Source organism: Argiope bruennichi, chromosome 11, assembly GCF_947563725.1.
Source record: "Argiope bruennichi chromosome 11, qqArgBrue1.1, whole genome shotgun sequence".
In the NCBI taxonomy this organism is placed as follows: domain Eukaryota; kingdom Metazoa; phylum Arthropoda; class Arachnida; order Araneae; family Araneidae; genus Argiope; species Argiope bruennichi.
The window spans coordinates 23,781,726-23,806,266 of record NC_079161.1 but is presented as its reverse complement, the minus strand read 5'-3'; the positions used below and the strand labels follow the sequence as shown (position 1 = coordinate 23,806,266).

Genomic DNA, 24,541 nt, shown 5'->3' with positions numbered 1-24,541 from the left:
CTATTTTTAGAAACAATTCATCTTGCTCAGTTTTACGATGCGATTCTTAAATAGAGAAAGGCTTAGCCATGTCTCCCACGCTGATTGGCCACAAAAATCTGCAAAGAAAGCCGCCGGGCGCAGTCGCCTACTTATTGCCACAAAACAACTGCCCATAAATTCAAGAACCTCCATCGTCACTGTCACTCGATTCGTGGCTAACGACGTGAAGGACGCTGGGCCACTTGAAGCCACAGTAGCGTTCCTGTCCATTTTGCAAGTTAATTGCGTAATTACTCCTTTCAGCCCCCGTGGATACAGTTACAGTTAACCGCAAGAAACGTGCAGCGTCCGCAATAATTGGTTTTGTACCATCTGTTGCAAGTTTTTCACCAGTCGACTTTTCGTGCACCTCTTTTGAGTCCGCTAAACTTTGCGTTCAAAGGTCAAACGGCAACAATATGGCGTTAATGGATTATTATGCTTATTTGATGTAAAATATCTGCGGTATTTTGTTAATTCTTTGGGGTTAGTTGGGTTAAAAACGGTCCCACTTTTTTGCTTCGTTTTTTATGCATGGTGGGATACATTTTAACCAACCTCGAAAAGTTGAAGTTGTGTGATAATCATACAGTTTAATATTTTATTTAAAGTATTCCATTCATTTGGCAATAATATGCAGTTAACGGTAAATGTGTAAATAAGTTTAAAAAAAATAGGCAAATCAAAATGCATTAGTATGTTGTATGTGCTGCTCTGATTACAGTTGATGTATTGTGTGAATCTGTGAATTTTTGTTGTTCATAACGGTACGTGTTGTTTTATTATGAGTGAATAAATTGTTTCATAATTAAAAAAAAACAAAAAAACATGCTAATTGATGTTTTACATAAATTCTGAAGCTGCTAAGTGGTAGGTTTATAATCAAATCCTATTTTTAAAAAAATGCAATGTTATTTTTTTATTATTATTATTTTGAGTAATATTTTTTGTTAGATAAATTTACCCCCCCCCCCCCCCCCATTTTTTATAGTAAATTTTTAATTCTATTTTCGTTAAAATTATGTGCCTCAAAGAATTAACGAATAAGAATAAGATTTGGAATTTTGGGGCATTTGCGAAACACTGAATTCAGATGTTTGAATCCTCGGAGATCCTTATTCGAAACGTGTTAAATCCTGCTTAATAGATTATTGTAATCCAATACTTTATGTAGAAATAAACTTAATCTTTTAATCGTAGACCCAAAAGTGGATCAAATAGTTTTGATAAAAAATTGATAATATTTCAATTTAATTCCAATTTTTACAAAAGAAACTTTACATATAGTGAAAGAGCTCCGTTTTATTTAAAAATCATTTCTCTACAGCAAAACTCCAAATATTCAAGTCCAGTTATCTGAACTGATTTTGGCAAGGAAAAATATATATATATATATATATATCCGATGGGGAAAAATAATATTGGGATCACTATAAGTAGCATTGGCGCGTTTTTTCTTGCTGAACGTGTTTATAATCGTTAATTAAACGAGATTACCTACATATTCTTCATGTGCAATTTTTAGTACTATTTCATGCGTGTAAGAACTTTTATATGCAGTTTGTGGTTCCTTTATTGTATAAATCTTACTGTATTGACAGTTTTCTGCAATTTTATGTTTGCAGACTTTAACTTAGTGTTTAAATTTATTTCTGTATTAAAAGTTAAATATTTCTATTTCTAGCGACATTTTTAATTAATTAATGAGTTTTTATCATATTATACTAATTTCGGCTCGGTGCCCATTTCATCGGATAATTAGTTTTTTTTTTTTTTTTTTTTTTTTTTTAACATCCGAATTGAATTTAGTTTTAAACTCTAATAAAAGGAATTCAGTAAAACGGAGTCATTATGAAGAAAAGTAGTTTAATTTTATTTTTATTGTTTTATTTTTAATACGCGTGTTAATGCATATTAAGCATTCTTTTAAGAAGACGTCGTTTTTTAAAACTGATATCTTTTTAGCGTATTTCAACAGTATTCGCTACCATTTCTGTATTAGAAACCAATATCTCGAATGTAAACAATTTAAATGAAATAAGAATTATTTAACTAATTTGTATCGTTATTCATAAACCACATGCTTTTTGTTCCTTGTAAAGATTTTTTTTAAAAAAAAAATTTTCAAAGGAAAGAATCCGAACTATTTATTTATGCATTCACTTTACATATAATTAAAATAGTAAAATTTGATTACCGAGTTATAATTTCCTCTTTCTTTCTTTAATTTCGATTAATACATTTCGATATATATATCCGTAAGTTTGCTTCTATTACGTATTGAACTGACTTCGAAAGACTAAATTTTTATTAATAAAAGATTTACTACTCGTAATAAAATATGTTTTAAATCAACATAAAAAGTTAGAAGGAAATAGAATTGAATAATTTTAAGACAATTCTGATAAATATGGTAAAACTGCATTATCGAAAAATGAAATCTTCTGTAATATTTTCTGATTGCATAGAGCGCCTTGCAAAATTCAGGGCGCGTGCACGAAATGCTGTTGCCACACGTGAGAAGATTTTTATGTGCATAATTTATCTGTTTCTTGCAAAATATTGTAGTCGTACGGTGTGAACGGAAATAAATGCTGAGATTTCAAGACAGTTTTTGAAACCAGAATGTATGCAAAGTATGTATTCTCTCATAATATTTAATGTTACTGTTGTCATGTTGTTTTAAACTTGAAAAACGGGATTTCATTCAAATCATGCCAGATGCCCAAAGTATTTGAAATTAAGTTTTTACCATTATCGTTTGTCCATCATGGTTTTTTCATGAAAAAAATTTTTTTTTTAATCGTATTTTTATCTAGTTATGAAATATAAATCGTCTGGTGAAAATTTATACGCTGAATGTGAATTTTTCCTAATCAAACACTAGTAAGAAAAAAATAAAGATGTAGAAAGAGAGGATGAAAAACTTCTGAGTTCTGAGTATGTATTGCATTTTATTGGAACTTTATCACATTATCGGAATCCTATCTAACTGCAACCGTATATTAATTTCATGGATACGAGCCATTTCATACCATTTCGAACACATAAATTTTTTCATCCGTTTTGCTTTTTTTAATGCGTTTTTTTAAATACTCGTCTGTTTCATACAGAAATCATTTTCATTCAGTGAATCTTCATTTTTATTGGGAAAAAAATTCTTGTTCTAAAATAGTTTTCATAGATGCTGATAATTAATTTTTGCCATCCATGATTTTCAAGTTAAAATTTTTCCCAACACTTGACAATAAGTTGTATATTAACTGTTTTGATTGAATTTCGTGGGTGACAAAATGTTACTAAATGCGCTTCTTTTAATTTAAAAAATTTCTCTCGGCAATCTGGAAGACAAAGGCAGAATTCTTTAAATCCGAGTTACTATCTGGCAATATAAATTGATGCAAGAAGCAGTCAGAATTAGGGCTTGAAACTTTTCAGGCCCTAACCTAAGATATTGCGGTTATCGCAGAATTTTAAATACAAAAGTCGTTCGTCTTAATGAGGCCCTTATTTGGTTAAATGGATTTATTTTTCTATCTTCAATATTAAGAAAGTTACAGCGAAATGAAAATTTCCACCCCCTTTGACCTAGATGGGTCATTTACGAACGATATATAATATAATATATAAGCTTTTGAACGAAAGGTGGTTTAGGGTTCTAGGGACCATGATCGGTGAAGAAATGAAGAAATTTTCCTGAAGTCTTGTCATGAGAATCATTGCAATAGTTATAGGTACTAGTAGTCTTCCTGTAGGAATCTACCTAAAATGTTGTGATCATGTCATCAATATTACGTACTAGCCGCCTTTCGCGACCAGCCGGTTCGCCAATCTTAATGTTCGTTTAAATTTTAATAATAAATATTTTAAGCAATTCCTACTTTAATAGATTCTTTATCAAAATATTTTAAAACTTCAAATTTTGATAGTCATATAATTCACTCATAATATTATAAAGGCCTTCGGTCATAACGTAATATGTAACTCTCTAATTTTCTGCTAGCTCCCGTAGAATTGATGCTTTAAATTAAAGTGGAGAGAATTAATCTGCAATTAATATAATTATATTTTTTACTGAAACAAAGCATTTTTTTATAATGTGGTCACTGATAACAGAGTCACTGAGCGTTTAAACTTTATGGACACTAAAGAATATCTTTCTTAATTTATATAATATCTCAACAATTTGTCAACAATATTTTCTCAGATTCATCAAGAGCAGATCGATTCATTAACAATGCTTCATTTTAAATGCATCAAACACTAAGAAAATAAACAGAATCGCTTAAAATAATCGGTCGAAAACAGGTTTAAAAAAACTATTTAAAAAACGATGTGCTTAAAACTGTAAGCATATACAAAAAATATATAACTAACATAAATACAATTTAATTACAAAAGCATGCAACTAACCTAAAAATAATTTAAATCAAGAATCATCCGTTGATAATAATTGTCAACCATCAGAACGCAATGCGCATGCGTGATTTTTCAACGCCAGTTGGGGTAACGCTATGCAGATTAGAAATTTTTAATTTCCTTTATTCTGTTTCATTTTAATTCAAAAGTACTTCAGAATGAATCTGAAAGATCGATTCATTAACAATGTTAAATTTTAAATGCATAAAACATTAAGAAAATAAACAGAATCATTTGAAATAATCAGTCGAAAAATGTTAACCCTAGCCTCATTAGAGTGGGGAAAAAAAGCTGAAACCTTACTCATTTGGCGGTGAGGAAAATGGAAGATTTTTTTGGCGGGAAAGTTAGTTTTTAATTAATAATTAAAATTCTAATTAAAGTTTCAAAAAAAGGTACCCCAGGTGCACATTCCCGACCTCTAAGGTATGCATGTACCAAATTTGGTAGCTGTAGGTCAAACGGTCTGGCTGTAGAGCGCCACCACACATTGAGCTTTATATAAGTATAGATAAAATGCAGATCTCAAAGAATACATCGATGAATAACAATATTTAAACGTAATTTCAAAAAGGATTCAAGTAAAACTACTTATTTTTAAAACAATCATTACTTTTTTTTTATTTCGCTAAAAATGATTGCAGGTTAAAATCATATGTAGATTTCCAAAAATGCACCATAATTGCGAGATAAACTAAGAAGAGCCTTACACCGCATCGGTAGAAATGCGGTGTCACGTTCTGTCTATTCTCAGCAGAACGTAATCCAATCGAACATCTGAAGCGGTCCTCCTGATGAATGGGACGTCCGTAAATACGTGCCATTCAACTTTTCATTCATCGGCCACCTTAATCCTCCCAACCCCCCTGAAGAGTCCGAAACATCTTGAAAAACATCTGCTCCAATCCTGCAGAAGGTCTCTTAACTCTGTACCAGGATAATCAGCAATTCTTCCAGTGAAGCTGGGGGATCCCTCTCCAGTTGGAATTGAAAAGCTGCCAACCCCCTCCGCTGTATTCTCTGCCCCCTCCACCTCGTCTTTTTAAAACTCGAGGTCAAGGTCTCCTCCCTCCCCCTACTTCCTATTGCGGTTTGAAGGGTGCTTTCTGGAGGGGTTGAAATTCACACTGGTTGTGCGAAGTCTTTTTTTTTTCAACAAGTGCGCAAAGACTTTCTGAAGTGGTATTATTCCAATGTAGTTGGTTTTCTCACGCAGAGGATTAAGATTCTGTGTTTCGTGGGTCCAAGTTTTTGAAGATTTAGTTTTTGTGTAAATAAATGGCTTATTAAAAATAAAATAAAGAATTAGCTATTTCAATTTAAAATATTTCCTTTTATGAATTGCTGGATTCAGAATCTTCAGAAATCCATTGCGTGGATGGACGCAAGTCAGTTTAATTTTGAAATAGAGTTCTCTTCTGGTAAGAGGGTAATGAACGTGCAATATAAATAAAGCAAGCGAGTACTTAGATCTTATTCGATATGCCCAATTAAGTTTGTCATGTGATTAATATTACGTCATTTGATGCTATTCTCGGTAGACGATGAAAAACTGTTAAAAATTTTTATACAGTGAAATTTCTTGCAACACATTCTTCACAAAAATTCTTTATAAATTTAATCTCTGCTAATCAGTAATTAAGTTTCCTTTTTTGGTGTGAATTCACTTCTTATGTTGCTGGAATTTAACCCCTTAACTGCTTTATTTTGTTTACTATCTAATAACATGACACCTTCTATTTTGGTAATATTTTCTTATTTTGATTCAAATGGAAATCCATTGAATACTTGACGTATCTATGTATTTGAAGTAATTTTAATATTGAATTATAATCGTTATGAAGGGTTTATTTTTCGCTTATTAGCTATCAAAATTTGATAAATCGATGCATGTATGGCACTCGGGCAAAACAGTTAAGCGGTTAAAATCCACTTACCTTTAGAAGTATGTCCTGCTATAAATTATATAAAAATTAACTACATTCTTTTCATTGGAGTATTGATTAGAAATAAAAATTATTGCACTCCTTGTATAATGTTATATTTTTAAAAAAGTAGCAATTTATAAATTTGCTATATACAGAAAAAGTAGTTATACGGTCATTAGAAAGATGAGACATCTCATTATCATCGTGATTTACATTTCCGCAGTTTTCTTGTCATAAATTGTAATGCAGCATTTCGTATACTCTTGATTGGGCTTCATAGCAAAGTGATAAGAGGGTATTTGAAGGGGCAAGCAATTGTAGGCATTTAAAATTTTTAAAAAAAAAACGGGAAAATCCTGATTGTTACTCTTAATTTTCATCGGGGAAGTTCAATCTCCTATAAAAGCACATTCAAATTTCCAAGAGAGAATATCATATAATTGATATTCTCTAAAATTTAAACTGAAAGAAAATTGGCAGTTTGGTGTTAAGGCAGTTTGGTTAACTTTTCGAAATAAGTCATTTTGACTCTATAATATTAAGTCATGAGAATAAATCATGCTCAGTATAATTTTTAAATTTAGACTTAACCAAACAAATTTAGTCTTAGATAATTTTTTAAAAATTATCTGTTCTGACAAAGATTTTATCTGTTGCTCCTTTTCAATATGTAGACATATTTTTCTGCGAAAAAAAACGCCCATTGGCACCGATTTTGGGATCGAATTTTACCATTCTTGAGATAGATTAATTTTCTTTTTCGTGATTATTCTACAATATTTTTACTATCTCAAACCATCTTTTGTATAAATTTATTCATTTTATTGTTCAATCAATCATATCTGCGTCTAAATAACTTTGGTAACACTCATTATTTTATGAAGTTCTTTTTTATTCCAAGGCTATGTCATGTCCATACACGAGTTTTAACATCGCAAAAGAATTCCAACTAAGTTGTTCAAAGAATCTTCACAATGTCGGACGGACATCATCAATCGTATTTCAGCCGAAGGTTTTTAGTCATCGATTTCACGGTTTTCGATACAAGAGCTCCTTCCCCATCTGCAGGAAAAGGTGTGTGGTATTTCGAGTTACTCTTTTCTCTAAGGTTTTCATGGCAGTTCCCCAAAGAATACTGCCATCCTATTGGCATTGTATTGAATGTGCAATTCCTTTGAGATTCACGGTCTACAGAAAGAATGATTGTCCTTTTCTTGAGGAAATCTTGACAGCGTATGGCTGACAAAGACAGGAGTTGGCCAATGTTTTTCCTAGAAGGCAGGCTGATTTACATGATAGAAGAATCCATTGGCAAAAAAGTGAAGATGTAAGCTTTATTTAATCGTGAGCCCGTCTGTCTGAGACTGGAGATGGCTCATATTGTAAGTTGTTTCAAGTTGGGACATTTTAATGCAAATTTTATTTATCCATTTGTAATAATGATTGGCAAATAGTAGATGTTTGTACGATCTCTTTAATTGGGATTTTGACGAAGCGAACATGCGTCAACATCTCAAAATGTATTTGACATTTATTAAAAAACATTAACTCATTGTTAACTATTAAAATACAACGGAAGTGGTCTCTCCTAAACTTTCTCGCATATTTTCGAATAAATTTGTGCCCGAAAACGCCTTTGGTGTACAATACAGTAGAGTCCCGATTATCGGCGCCTGCCGCACTAAGTTTTTTTTTTTTTTTTTTTTTTTTTTTTTTCCCCAAGCAAGGAGAAAATGTTTCCGAAGCAAAAAGCAAACACAAATGACTGATTTTTTCAAAAAGGTGTAGTTTTACAGTTATGCTTTTGTAATTACATAACACATTACGGTATTAAAACAGTACATATGTATTCATTTTTCTGTGTATCCTTGACGCCTCTCGTAAGTACAAAGCACTTTTCTGTTTTCATTAACAAAATGCATCTTAGGTTCGTTTTGAGTGATATATTAAAATATTAAGCGTTAGTGAAACATTTCCTGCTGTTTATTTTACGTTTTATTCTACATAAAACGATTTTTCAAAGTTGGAATGACTGTTTTCTCTTTTGCTATATCCGTTTTTAGCTTTTTTTCGGATTATCCGCGATTTTTGTTATCCGCGGCGGCCGCGCCACCCAATTCCGCGGATAATCGGGAGTGTACTGCAATTACGAAATATCAACCTTTAGCGTGAATTTAATATTTTTACCGAATTTATTGTGTTATCCTTGGCGAGTTTTTAAATATTAAAATAGGATGTTTTAATTTTTTTGAGAAGAAAGCTTTCGTTAATTTTTTCTTCAAATTACAGATTCACGTGATTAAGAATTCTCTTCATTGCTATGTTATTGCTATTTTTTTTAACATACTGAAAAAGCCTTTCAAGCATTGCATCAATTCAGCATATTAAATTAAAACCGTATTTTTTAATATTTTTTGTATTTTATTCAGTTTTACTTTTTTTTATTGTTTTTAATAAAAGAAATTTGTGTGGTTGAAAAAATGTTCATGATTTGGGCGGGGTCTTAACAAATTGTGAATTTCCCGTTTTGAATGCGTCCAAGGTGCGTGAAGATCCTCTCAAAGTTTAAGAGGCAGTCATTGGCTTCGATTGCTATTCGAATAAAGTGTTTGTTTACGTTATCTAGTCTTTTGTGGTTTAACTTAACATGCATGGATGACATTTTGGTGATAACTTTTCACAGAATTAAATTCTTGCTATCAGTGGTTTCATTTATGTTTTTCAAGAGCGTTTCATTGCCGGCATGACAGCTGTGGGTAGTTATTTTAGGCATTCAACAAGTACTTAATGTCTTATTAATGTAAGAATAACAAATATCTGATCATTTTTTCTGATGAATTTATAAATTAATGGCGTACTTGAGAATATTGACAGGGAATTTGAATTTTTTCGTTTTAAGGCTCTTTGAATAAGGAGAGGGGGGGGCGTAGCATTTTATGATGTTTGATGTTCAAAGAAAGAATTTCTTGGATTCCAACCTGGTTGGATAAGGTTTCTTAGAATTTTTGGAAGAATACAGCTTTGAAATTTTTTGTTAAAAATGTTTTGAATCTAGGTAGATTTTATTTCGGACATGAATTATTTATTGATGATTATTAAATAGAATTTTATTTGAGATTATTTCATATATGTTTTAATCCTATTGTTTTCTTTTTTCACGTTATAAATAATAATGGTGAAGTTGAAAATCTTCGTGAAAATTTAATAAATTCAGTTAAAATTTGATAAATTTGTCTTTGTTTAACAAATTGTTTGATACAATTTCTTAAAAATGCGGGAGAGAGAGGTTTTGTTTTTGTTTTTTAATCAGGCGCCGAAAGCTTAAATCTTTTTTCGATTTTCATTTTAATTGAAATTCAACTTCTTAAATAAAACTTCTGGGAAACGACAGTGCTTTGATAGGATACTTTCCAACTAATAATACCAAAAATATACCTTTCTGAAGCAGAATTCCTCTCGTCGGCAACACCGTGGACAAACAAGTGAAAGTCGCAAAAGAGGGATTTCGTTGTGCAACGTCTTCTCAACCAACCCGGTGAATCGGAAAAGACGCACCTAGCACCAAGAACAATGCTCGGAGCATGAGCCATTTCTCTGGTTATCTGTAACCATGGCAACGAGTGTCGCGGATAAGGCGGGCTCGTGACTATCATTAGAAGTTAATTATAGAGTAAGCTCGCTGGGTACTGCTGCTCACTGCTTCTGCTTGCTTTTCTGCTCGGCTGGGGGGAGGAGAGGGGGCTGATGGAACACCGGCAGGTTGTTAGCTGTGGCTTTTTGATAGATCCCGGTCCTGCCGTGAATGTGTCTGCCCCCTTTAATTTAAACTGCTTTTCCTTCGCTCGGCATTTTATTATTTTTTTCCCCTTACCTCCGCTCTGCTCGGACAGTGAAGTTTTAAATTTCATTCGTGCGTGGAGTGATGACGGCACTTAGGAGGGTTTGGGACGGAGGTGTTTGTGTTAATTGTTATTAATGTGTTTTTTGTTGGTGATGCGTCGAAGTTTGGGTTCTGGGTGGGAAGGCGAAATGACTCACTTCCTCAATATTTTGTGATATTCTAATGTTCTTTTTAAGTTTCTGTTGATTTGTTGGAATGTTTTGTTGCACTTAGGAAATAGTGATAAAAAGCCTAGGCCTCTTAATTCCGAATCTGCATTTTCGATCGATTGATATCATTTTATTTCTTTTTTTGACATATAATTGTGTTGTTTTTTTAGTTTTTGGATGGGAAGTTAATTCCTCGAGGGAAAAAAAATCCACCTTCTCAAATTTCAAGAAATTGCTTTTTCAATAATGGTTTTATGACATGATCAAACTCTTTTTAACCCTTTCTAGAGCCGTGGGAAGTATGCTTCCCACCAAACTTATCAATCTTGGTATGAAATTTTGTAGGTTGGCATAAGTTCTAACAAATTTTTTTAGAAAAAAAAAGAAATTTAGATGTTTCAGTTCTTTATCTCAATCAAAATGATGTGTCTTGATTTGTTACTTAATTATTAATGAATTAATCAAATTAAATTTATCTAATAAGCTAAATGAATCCCTTTTCTTATTCTAATTTCAAGCCTAAAAATGTTTTAACATAATATGACTAGAAAAAAATGGCCCTCTAAAGGGTTGACCTGTGGGAATTATCTTCCCAAATTTTTCTCGCATACTCTATAATAAACTTGTCATGCCAGAAGACGCCTTGTATGGTATTGGCTTATAACAGTGGCGAAATATTGACTTTTGGCATGAATCTAGCATTTTTACAAATCTGTCGTGTTCACCTTTGGCGCTTAATTCCTGGTATGCCGTTGATAGTTGAAAATCAAAATTTGTGCTTTAAACACGTTTTTCTCAATGGATTGAAACAAAAATTTCACCTAAAATTGCACTTATAATTGCAAAATCACATATTAAACTTGATATATTTAAGATATTGCGTTTTGAATTATCGCGTTACACATGTTTCTGAATGAACAAACAGACAAACAATCAACCTGTTATTGGATTTGACAGCTGTATACACTGTAAATGTTAAATTTTTGCACCGAATCTTTTCTGTCTAGCTGTCTTTATTTTGTAATTATCGTGTTAACTTATATTCAAACAGCTGGACAGACGGATTTCCTCAGAGCAAGTTTTACTCAAATTTTTGATAGAAATATGAAAATTTGCAATGTATACCGTAGACCGTATACCAAATTTCAACCTACTGGCTCAAAGCTTTTGGTGGTTATCTTTGTCACAGACAGACAGACGAACATTTTCCAAAAATGTGTTTTCCGAACTGAGGGAGGTTTGAAACGTGGAGATTCCCAAAATCACGAGTTCGAATTTTTTGACCATTACTGTACTTTCTCTATACTACGCATACGAGAAAGTGGAAGGGGGGGGGGGGAGAGAAGAAGAATGGAACGGGAAAAGTCGAATAAAGAAATATCAAATGTTTGTTTTCCCAAGAAAACGATGTTTAAATTCGCTTCCTTTCTTCAAACTACCAATTCACTTGAGTAGGCTTTATCTTTCTTGTTACGCACACACACACACACAAAAAAAAAACTTTTGAAACACGTAAGTAAAGTTTTTTAACATTGTATCGATTTTTTTTTTTTTTTTTAAAAGAACACGACATTTTTCTTATTTTAAGCATTATCAAAATTATTTTAATAGTATTGTAACTTATCATTCAAATAAGATCGCTTAGAACAGGGGAGGGGAAAGAAAAAGAAGAAGAAAAAAAAGAATTTGATTTGCCTCTTCAGTGGAAATTAAAAATGTTTAAATACACTTTCTAAATTCGTTATTAATTTCCTGAATATATTTTTCATCAAATTGTAGATTCACTGAAATATATTTCGTAACATTGCGTATAAATTTGATGATGCATCCGATATTAAAGTTAATACAACATTTTACTGTTTAGTATAGTGAACAATTGGAACATTTAGCATCTTCTATATGTATAATATAAATTAAATCGCTGCAGGCTTTAGGCTTCTTATATGCGTTGTTTTATCATACGTGTTTGAAAATTGTGTCTTAATCAGGGAGTAAATATTTTTAGCAATTTTAAAGCATGAGGTGAGGAAAAACATAATCCCAATTTTTTTGCCTAAGGGTCACTCAATATTCGAGAGAGAAGGGCAGAGAAATTATAAATGCGTGTTTTTTCTGGGCAATCCAATTTGGTGATATCATTTCATTTATGAGTATCATCTTCTCAAACTTATTTAAATTCAAATCAAATATCATTTAAGTTGTGGAACATGAGTTTTAGGAATTTTTTTCTCCTCCATGTCTTAAATTCGTCTGCTTTATTGCCCCCCTTCCGCCACTTTTTAAAAAAATATTTAGTCGGTTGGCTTATTCCTAATTTAGAGGCTGTAGCAAAACTTTGTGTTAGAATATTATTGAAGTTTTATAATTACTTTTGTATTTTGTTTAAAACTACTTATAAATTTAAATTTTACACTGAAGCAGCTTTTTTGAGTGACCGGCAGTTTAAAATTTCGTTATGTACATTTGTCATAACATTTGCAATTTAAGAATTATTTGAATAGAAACTGGGTAATTTAAAAAAAAAATTAATAAGTGGTTTTTCCAAATGGTAAATCTCAATCGTGCATTGTCTAAAATCTAGAGTGGCTTTGACCCTAATTTCATATGCCATGCTCTAGGACATAAGATATTACAACAGGATATCTTTTACAAACTTCACACACTTAAAATGATTCCAACTTTTTTTTTTTTTTTTTTTTTTTTTGCACTCTTTCTACAAGTAAATAATAATATATATTTCTGAACAAAAAGAATCCTTCAACAGGGATATGTATCCAAAGTTTGTTGTTGAATTTTTTGATTACCTAATACTTTCTTGGTTATGTACTATGAGTACTGGAAAAAGAAATTTTAAATATTCTTATTATACCGAAAAACGCATTTCTCATCCCTACAGTTTCAGAATCCGAAGGCATTCACTTTTCATTCGTTTTCCTCCCAATCCGTTATCGCAACATCCCATCTTTTACAAAAACAAATCACCCTATTTCCTCATCTGTCGCGGCGTCTTTTGTCTCCAGCATTGCACCAGCTCCGATTTCCGAAGCTTTGCGCTCATTTTCTGGGCCCTGCGCCGGAAGTGAAGAAATTTGGTGAAGAGTATTTCCCATTTCCTTCCACAGCGGATCGCACTTTTCTTACATACTTAGTATGCATGCCACGCACGGCGATGCCGTTCGGTAATTCAATTGGAGCATACTGACTGTGGGAAAACAATACAGTAACAATCTTTTTGTAATCTAGTTTCGGATCTGCCTTTTGCGTTGGCATCAAATTGGAATATGATTAGTTTATTTATTTGATTGGAAATTATGTTAAGAGAAATAACATTGTGGAATTGTTGCTTTTTAACTCAATTTCCGCTATGAATTAGATATGAAGTCAAAAAAATATATATGGTTACTGCGGTGGTGTAGACGAAATTGTGTGCTAGAAAAACCGTCTGCGAAATCCAAATGCAATTATTTTCATAAATAATTACAGAAACATTCTAAATCTTGGATTCAGAATACAAAAATTCCTCTCTGCAAGCTGGAAAGTACAAATGTGGTAACGGGAAATTGCAGAATACACATGAAAATCTTCTAATGTAATCATTTTAAAGTTAGGAAATTTTATGGTAAAAACATACAGCCGAGTTATGTTATTTTCAGCAGATAAGTTAAATAGCAAAGATTTATCAATTTGTAAAGTTCATCTATAGCAGCACAAGGCAATCTATAGGAATGTCGAAAAGTTTGATTTTATTATAAATTCGGAAAATCAAATCTTATTACATATAAGAATAAATTAAAATAGAATGAAATATCTTTAAAATAGTTGACAAAAAAATTATCAATTTAATATATTTTTATTTAAAGATGTAAATGAGTTAAGCTTAATTTTTCCATTAACTTAAAGGTTCCCGATATATATGTAGCACTCTGTGTTTAAATTCCAATTTTTCTTTTGGTTTACCATAATGGATAAACATCCATTTGCTGTTTCTATCGCCAATGAAAGCATTTAAGTCCATAAAAAAATTTATTGGGTCATGAAGAAATAAACCCGTTTAGACGAAACAGTCCCGGGGAGGGGGGTGCATCGACTTGTTTACCAGTGTCATGTGACGAATCATATGAATAATTCAGTAGTATTTGTGTAATTATAGTATTTAGTTCACATTTCGGACATCAAAGATCCTTTTTCATTTCAGTATGGAATGTTTTGACGCTAGGGCAAAGGTTGTATAAATTTAGACATTCCTCAAGTAGGGGAAGAAGTCAAAATGACTTTAGTTAGTTAACTGGATCACTAAATCGAGTTTGATGGGTTATTAAATTAACTCATGTTTCATCTTAAAAAAAATTTTTGACTTTGAAATCGCATAATAATAATAATAATAATAATAATCTGTCCTTATTATGGTAATATAATTCTTATGCTTGTGCTTGGAAAGCTTGATTTTTTTCCCCGCAATTTGTAGAATATTCATGTCTTGCTTTCAAAATCATTCTCATTATTTTAATTGGTGAAGAATGATAGATCTCTCTTCCATTCAACAAGCTTAATATCTTGTGTATTGATAGATCAGGTTTATTTCTAAATATAGAACATCCATTGTTATCTTTGTGATGTTTTTGGTAGATTCCTATAGGAGGACTGCCTATTGCAATGGTTCTCATGGACAAGACTTTGGGGAAAAAATTTCACCAATCATTGTGCCTAGAACCCAATAGTTTTATATCGTTTTGTAAACATTATAACTAGAGTAATTTTATTTGGATTTTAACTGGCTTGGATAATTATAGTATTTAGCTCACATTTCGGACATCAAAGATCCTTTTTCATTTCAGTATGGAATGTTTTGACGCTAGGGCAAAGGTTGTATAAATTTAGACATTCCTCAAGTAGGGGAAGAAGTCAAAATGACTTTAGTTAGTTAACTGGATAACTAAATCGAGTTTGATGGGTTATTAAATTAACTCATGTTTCATCTTAAAAAAATTTTTTGACTTTGAAATCGCATAATAATAATAATAATAATGATCTGTCCTTATTATGGTAATATAATTCTTATGCTTGTGCTTGGAAAGCTTGATTTTTTCCCCCGCAATTTGTAGAATATTCATGTCTTGCTTTCAAAATCATTCTCATTATTTTAATTGGCGAAAAATGATAGATCTCTCTTCCATTCAACAAGCTTAATATCTTGTGTATTGATAGATCAGGTTTATTTCTAAATATAGAACATCCATTGTTATCTTTGTGATGTTTTTGGTAGATTCCTATAGGAGGACTGCCTATTGCAATGGTTCTCATGGACAAGACTTTGGGGAAAAAATTTCACCAATCATTGTGCCTAGAACCCAATAGTTTTATATCGTTTTGTAAACATTATAACTAGAGTAATTTTATTTGGATTTTAACTGGCTTGGATAATTATAGTATTTAGCTCACATTTCGGACATCAAAGATCCTTTTTCATTTCAGTATGGAATGTTTTGACGCTAGGGCAAAGGTTGTATAAATTTAGACATTCCTCAAGTAGGGGAAGAAGTCAAAATGACTTTAGTTAGTTAACTGGATCACTAAATCGAGTTTGATGGGTTATTAAATTAACTCATGTTTCATCTTAAAAAAAATTTTTGACTTTGAAATCGCATAATAATAATAATAATAATGATCTGTCCTTATTATGGTAATATAATTCTTATGCTTGTGCTTGGAAAGCTTGATTTTTTTTCCCGCAATTTGTAGAATATTCATGTCTTGCTTTCAAAATCATTCTCATTATTTTAATTGGCGAAAAATGATAGATCTCTCTTCCATTCAACAAGCTTAATATCTTGTGTATTGATAGATCAGGTTTATTTCTAAATATAGAACATCCATTGTTATCTTTGTGATGTTTTTGGTAGATTCCTATAGGAGGACTGCCTATTGCAATGGTTCTCATGGACAAGACTTTGGGGAAAAAATTTCACCAATCATTGTGCCTAGAACCCAATAGTTTTATATCGTTTTGTAAACATTATAACTAGAGTAATTTTATTTGGATTTTAACTGGCTTGGAATATGTTGTTAGAAATGTAAAAATCTCGGACGAGTTCGTAAATGCCCCATCTAGCCCAAAGGAGGTGGAGGTTTTCATTTCGCTCAAACTTTCTGAATATTGAAGATAGAAAAATAAATCCAATTAGCCAAATTCCCGCCCCATTAAGACGAATAACTTTGGTATTTAAAGTTTTTCGACAACTGCAATAGCTTAGAAGTGAGGGACTGAAAAATGATTTTCACGCCCTCATTTTGACTTTCTAACATCAGCAATTTACATTGCCAGATAGTAACTTGGATGTAAAGGAATCTTTGCCTTCCAGCTTGCCAAGAGGAATTTTAATATTTTACTGATGCCATTTTGAGACTTATTATGGAGTTCTTAAATGTTGAATTGAAAAATATTTATTAATGCATTAGCAATACAAAGAGTAATTTTTTTTGAGAAAAAAACAAATATTTTTTTACATTCATAACATGAATTCCATAACCTGATTCGGTTATATATCCTGGCGCGTATTTACGATATATAAATTGCTGTATTCAAATTGCTGTATTTACGATATATAAATTGCTGTATTGCTGTCTTAAAATAAAATGTATGAAACCTTAATTATAAGAATGTAATTATTTGTAACTATAATTAAAAATACTGAATATTATACTGCTTTTTAAACAAATTGATTAAAAACTTGGAATCAAAATTACTTATATGTTGCATTCTAGATGCCTCTCCGATAGATGAATAGCGCTGTGATCTAATAATTTTGATACGATCAAAAAAAAAAATCTATTCCTTCTTTCTAATCATTCCAAAAATCTATTCCAAAGGAATCTACCTTTGCCTTCCAGCTTGCCGAGACAGAAATTTTTTATATTAGTAATATGCCGATGGGGTGTTTTTTTTATTAGTAGTAGTATAACTGTTAACTATTTGAAAATCTTCAACATGAAAACTAGTTATTCGAAAGAGAGATAAAAAAAAAGTGTTTAAGGCGATGACTGATCAAACTTCTGTTTTGAATCATTTCAAAGGATGTTTTTGAATTTTAAATATCTCTGACAAAGCTATTGCATTTATTTGTGAAAGTTTTTCATCTGGATTTTGGCATTGCAAAACGAAAATTAACTCCAGAATTTTTCCATTTCCATCCACGCGTGAAGGCGCTATGGGCGTAGAACCTTATCTGGCAAGAGAAACGGCCCTGCTTCCCATAACAAAGGACAATCCATTTTGGAGGTTTATGGGAGGTAACTATGCAAAGGCCTTTACTCGGGATATAAATAACGGAAGCCCATTTCCTTCTATCGTTTGTGTGCTGATAAGAACTTGGACGTAGGTGATAAGAAAGAAAATTTGTCAATTACTTCCGTCATTTCCGCGTAACAATTTTAAAATAGCAGTTCTGCTCTCCATTCTTTGCGGCTAAACGACCTGCAGGCTGTAAGAAGTGAAAACCTGCCGTTTTAAGAATCTGATTTTTGTGCGGGATCGTTTTATCTAAATGATCCATCCGCATAGTGCTCTAAAATAAATATAATAAAATACATAAATAGTTCCTGTTTATGTTGAACTTAAGTGCTATATCTTGGTTTCCGTTTTTCTGACTGCGACATCTCATTAGCTTAAAAAAAAATCGCCATCTATTTTAAACAAAATTCTGTACATATAGCTTTAAAATAAATTAATGATATATAAAGATGAATTTAAAATATAATAGACTCAAATTAATTCAGAGTTTTTTTAATAATTTAATTTTTCTCCGTTGTAACTAAGTCCCCCCCCTCGTCTGGTGTCATAAATTTATCAACCCTTTGCGGTCCATTGATTTTATTAAAACGCTGGTGGCCAGGTAGGTCCAATTTATAGAACGAAATAAGTTAATTTTAATAAATGGAAAACAAATGCAACCTCAATTTTTGAGATATGAATTTTTATATCCAGTGACACTGGATAGTGGACCGCAAAGACTTAACATTGTGTTAAAATGTCGTCTGTAGCTTCAATAAAACAAAAATAATATAAAAATTTCAGGTAATATAAAATATCGCCTGTAGTTTATTCGAAATCAAAACTAAAAAACATTTAAAAAAATTCTTTCTATTTATGAATTGTTTTTGTTAGTTAAATATATCCTTTTTATAATGCATTTTGTAATATTGTATGTTATTTAATTGTTACTGTTATCTTTTATTCAAATAATCATTTTTGAAATTAAACTGCTAAATATATTTTTCGGGAAAAGAAAAAAGTTCTACTGCCACTTGTAATGACGATGGTAAAATGAGTGGTTCTGTCCCCTTTTTAAATTGTTTTATATTTCCTTGTGTAGTCTTTGTTGCAAGCATTTTTTTTTAATTCGAATTTTCTTTTGGGCCCACATTTTCGAATTAGCTTAAACTTTGCTCGGAGTTGTTATAGAAATGGAACGATGATATTTTTCTTACGACCCTTAAATGTTGTAAAATAGGTAGTTTTACGGTAGGTAAATACGCTCTAAATTCTTTTTTGCGGAATTATGAAGTGTTTAAAAGATTAATATTCTTAATGTTTAAACAAATTTCTTCTTAAAACCGTTGAAATTTTGTCCCTAACTCTATTTATTGGCAAGTTACACTAATTTTTATATTTACATTTACACCTGTTTCAATGCCATAGTTATATCATTTGATAAATTTCTAAACTAAAAGGTTTTTGCTTTATACCTATTTTTAGCCCTACCCCCTTAAAAAAAAATTAACTCCTTTTCCCAGTTTTTTTTTTTTTTTTTTTTTTTTTTTAATTCTACATAATTGGTATATTTTGGTTTTATGGATGTTGCTTCATTTTTTTTTTTTGTAAGTATTCTAATATCTATATCTATTTTCAAAAAATTCATCCTGAACCTAGTCACATACCTTTGAATTTGTTAGAAAATTTAAATAGCCATTAACCTTCTTGTTCTGAAACTTGTGTGAAGTTGGGCTGTTAATTGTACCGATTTGTTGGGCATCTGGCGAGGTCAGTAGGAATGCTCCAACAGGAATGAAATCATTTTCCAACTGCGAAAGCATTTATGGCCTGTTGCTGCCATCTTCCCTCTTTTATAGTTATGACAGAAATGATGATTAATGGGTTATAACAGTAGGAAAACCATTTGCTAAATGATGGAGTACTGTTCTGGTACACCCTTTGATTAATAGTTTAGAAAGAAGACATGACTTACTGCATCCTAATTTTGACTCTGCATTTGGAATATTTGTTAAAAGGCAAACTCTCCCGATGAATAAATGGATGTGAAGTGGTGTACAGTGAATCAATAATGGGACTTGTAAAAAAAATACATCATTACGTCAATATATAATCGCTGTTGCCAAGATCGGATGATACTTTGATTTATTAAACTGTTACCAATAAGTCACTGTACTGTCGATGTGTGCTTAGTTTTATAAATGAACCAAATGGAAGTGATGACAAGAACAAGAATTTGATAAAATCTTATAGTTATTACATGTAAGTAATTTAATGATAATTTTTTTGGAAATCACTTTTTACACTGTTTTTGTTTGAAAAAAATTTCGTGATTCAACTTTTAAAAAAACTTTTTCGATTTCAACTTTTTTTAAAAAAACTTTTTCAATTTCAACTTAAAAAAAAAAAACTTTCAATTTCAACTTTTTTTTAAAAAAACTTTTTCAATTTCAACTTTTTTTAAAAAAAACTTTTTCAATTTCAACTTTTTTTTAAAAAAAAACTTTTTTAATTTCAACTTTTTAAAAAACTTTTTCAATTTCAACTTTTTTAAAAAAAATATTCAATTTCAAAATGTATGACTTGTATGTATTTCTTTATGAAAATAAATGCATTAGCGAAATTGAGCAATAAACCATTCCCCCATATAAGTTTTGTTTCCTAGAACACAATCGTCAAACTGGCCATTGAAACCAACTGATCCCTCCAGGGAGGAGAAGAGAAGAAAAAAAAAAAGACGTAAAATGACATTAATATATTTTCAAAATAAATGGGAACAAATATAATATCCTTTATGCGAATCTCAATCAAGTACAACTCATTGCATTTTACAAACCTTAAATCTGACGATTATTTTTGTTTGTGAATGCAGATGAAACCGATTCACTTTTATTTCATCCGCAGAATTCTTCCATGCGGCTTTATACCTCTGGGTTTCGACATCAAGCACAAAAATCTCTAGTTTATATATTTTAACCCTATAAGCATCGCGTAGCCATATGACTGCATGTTTTTATTTCCATTTATAAACTTCACATGACTGTTCCAAAAGACAACAATGAGTGTTATGATTTTTTTTTAATCGTTTTCGTAAACATTTGAAGAAAATACCGATATATGGTAAGAGCGGAACTGGAATTAGATTTAAAGTGGAAACTTTGAAAAATACCAAGATGGCTACAGTATGAATAGTTTTATCATTAAAAATATATCAGAATATTTTTATTTATTTATTTTGCTTTGTTAAAAAAAATGTTGGTAAAAAGGGACTTTCATTTTTGTTGCAAAATTCTTATAATGGGATTTGTGTCACTGGGATATTGTTTAATTACATATTTTAAAAAAAAATTCCTTAGTTATATGCAGTTATTAAAAACACTTTTGTAAAATAATAAGTTATGCATTCTATGGTTAAATTCTATATGCTCTAAGTATTCTGAATTTTGAGTGAAAGTTGAAGGGAATTAATGTAAGACTTTTTTTTTATTGAGAATTAATTTTTCTGTGTATACACCAGAAGGTATATTTTACTCACAAACTTCTTTTGTTTTCATTTCAGGTTGTTGTTGCCACCCTTAGGTAAAAACTGTAAGATTTGGGGCCCACCATGCACCGAACCACCAGACTGAAAATAACAGATCTCAATCAGCATTTCATCTGTGTATTGTGCGATGGATATCTCATTGATGCCACCACCATTGTGGAATGCCTGCATTCCTGTAAGTACCATCCTGCTGTCTGCAAATTTAGGTTATTAACCACCTGCAATGAACGCCACGTTATTATCTTAACAGTATAGCTTATGACAATAATCGGCAGTTTAATTACTGCATGCTTATACTAACAAATAGTGAAGAAAGGTTTAGTTTAGTTATATTAACGTCCCGTTTTAAAGCAACACTAGGGCTATTTTGGGACGGTCCTCGTCATTTTGAACCACGGTCAGATGACGAGGACGACACCTGAGCTGGCACCCCCCTCTCCACACCACACCGCGGGAGGACGTTTGGCATGACGGATTTAACGTGCAACAGACCCCCTTACAGGACGGTTCTTCGGTAGAATCGGGTCTCGAACCTCAAAAACCCTACGGCGAACAAGCCGTGACCTCACCACCAGGCCACTGCGGCCTTAGTAAAGAAAGAATCATCTTGTGGGTGAAATTGGCTTTGAACTAAAATATTTCAGTCCTTACTTTCTCTCGTATACGTAGTATAGAGAAAGTATAATAATCGTCAAAAAATTTGACGTGTTTGCACGCTTTAGACCTCCGCGAGTTCGAAAACCGCGATTTTGGAATAGGCTTGTCTGTCTGCCTGTCTGTATGTCCAAGACAAAGACAACCCAAGAACGTTTTGAGCAATTCGGCAATTCAATGCCTTGCGGCAATTCAAAATTCTACCTTTTATTATAGAGTATGAAAGACAATTAGGGAGACTTCCCCGTTTGGGTTAATGTTAGGTCATTAAGAGTACTTACTGACTCTTGATTTCTATGTATTGAGTTATCTATTTTAGATTATTTATTTTTCTGTTGCCAATAGAATTCAAATAATTTTTTTTTAAATTCCAATGCATTTTTAAAATCATAATTCGTTCCATTCCTTTTCTTCCAGTTTGCAGGACGTGCATAGTTCGATATTTGGAAAACAGCAGGTTCTGTCCAGTCTGTGATGTCCAAGTCCACAAAACAAAGCCTTTACAAAGTATAAGGTAAGTGGATTCTGTTAACAAATACGTCAGTGCGAGGTGACAAGTTTCTGAATACGATGTTATTGCACTTGATATGATAAGAATACCTACAAATAAGTTTTCATCTACTCTACTTTGTTTATTGTGAAAAATTCTTAAACTAAGAATCGAATTCAAAGAGAGATAATTTCTCAAAACAATACTCTTAGTTTAAATTTTTTTTAAAATATTCACTAAAAAGTTAATTTGCGTTCTTTCAATACTTTATGTTCATATTTACTCTCAATTTGGCTATTTTTCTTCGCATCTGATAATAGATCAAATTTAGAAACATTTAAGAACATTTCTTGTTGCATATTTCTATATGCATCTTTGCTATGAAATTAATATCTGGAATTTGTTTTTTATAGGTCCGATACAACTCTACAAGATGTCGTGTACAAACTCATACCTGGTTTATATCAAAGTAAGTTTATATAAAATATAATTTAATAAAATCGTGGGTTTAAATAAGTTAAAAAATAACGCACTTTTTGTTAGATAATGAAAATTATAAAATTAACATAAAATTTTTTTTCAATATGGCTACCTGTGAAAACGTAAAAATATCCCATCAATAAATAAGTTCTTTCCGCATGTGTGTGAGTATTTCTCACGTCATAAAATCAAGTGATGTGAAAAATTGTGATTTTTTTTTAGAGTCAGTTCTCTGACACTTAGGACAGAAATTTCATGGCTCTTGCGCGGCGGATTATATGTACTTTCCTATTGTTAAGAGACGAAAGAAAAGTGTAATGTGCTGAACTCGGTCTTACCCAACTGTGAAAGTGGGAAAATGTAGTGCTATCTATTCGGAAATTAGAATGCAATAGTTTTAATCAACTAGTGAATTACATTGATTTTACATTTAATATTTCGTTAATTATTGAGATATGAAATTGCCCAACAAATGTGTACTCATCTGGTGCCTTTTCTATTTATTCTAGATATTAAAATTCCCTTTAAAAATATAAATTCAAATAAATATTGTTGCAAATGTAGCTTTTATTTGACGGTTTATAAACTGATATCTATGGAATTACTGTTATGATAATTAAAATGTTGATGTGACTGAGAGATTTAATATATTTGGCAAAGGGAAAACAATATCAAATTCAGTCTTTCATCGGATTCATTATTTTCCAAATAATATTTTCCTTTATTAATTAATATATCCCTTCCATTTTATTATAACGTTATAACTTTACAATTTTCCAAAATCAATCACAATTAAAATTAAAATAATTGTTCAATAATTTAGAATTATATTCCTGGTTTTTAAGTCGTAAGTGACGGATTTCTGACACTTTCATATTGTCGTAATTTTTTAAAAAAAATTGTCATAGCTGCAGGATATTTGTTTGCGCACGCACGCACATTAAGGCATAGATTGAAATGCCATATATTCTGTAGTGTGTGTTGGTGCATCTCTGAAAGAATATGGAGTTAAATAAATTAACTTCTGAAATAAAATATATATTTTTAAATTGTTGATATATATTGCATTAAGGTTTAGGATTCTTATTGTTAAGAAAATGTACTAAAAAACTAGTGTATTTCCATTTTTGGTTTCACTAGTAAATTAGGTACTGTGTTTTAAGTTAGTTTCATTTTTGCATTTCCAATAATACATTTCCACTTTTTTTTTTTGTACAAAAAATTGTAAATGAGAAAATGCTTTGACTCTAAAATATAAAAAGAAAAGAATAAAATTTCGTTCGGAATTAATCTATTTGGCTTGTAAATAGCACAAACGTGAAATCTTTTCATATTTCAAGCAATTAAAGACTTCTATACAAAAAAAAAAAAGAAAAAGAAATAAGATTGCATACGACTGTTTGGATCGATGTATTTAAAATAAAAAACACAACAATAGGTTACTTTGTTTTTTGAAGGGAAAAAGAAAAGAAAAGGCTTTCAAAATTTCGCAAACAAATTTGTAGTTTATCATTCGCAGTCTTCATTGAATTCACTTCAACTCTTTTTAATTGTTTCAGACGAGATGCAGAGGAGACGCGAATTCTACTCCGAGCACCCGGAAGAAGGTATGTTTCCTTTGATCTTTCCCGCATTCTGAAGACACTAACATAATTTCTGAATTTTTTTATTTTTATTTTTTGTATCGC

General features: G+C 31.3%; 1 protein-coding gene across 1 annotated transcript in view; it reads left to right on the top strand.

Annotated features, from left to right (window-relative positions):
• LOC129956963 (mucin-5AC-like) overlaps window positions 1–24,541 on the top strand; it is a 100,419-nt gene that overhangs the window by 50,433 nt on the left and 25,445 nt on the right. The window contains exons 3-6 of the mRNA XM_056069028.1: window positions 21,245–21,404; window positions 22,301–22,397; window positions 22,787–22,842; window positions 24,413–24,460. Coding sequence (XP_055925003.1) covers window positions 21,293–21,404; window positions 22,301–22,397; window positions 22,787–22,842; window positions 24,413–24,460 — 313 coding nt within the window. The 5' untranslated portion in view covers window positions 21,245–21,292. The remainder of the gene's footprint in view (window positions 1–21,244; window positions 21,405–22,300; window positions 22,398–22,786; window positions 22,843–24,412; window positions 24,461–24,541) is intronic.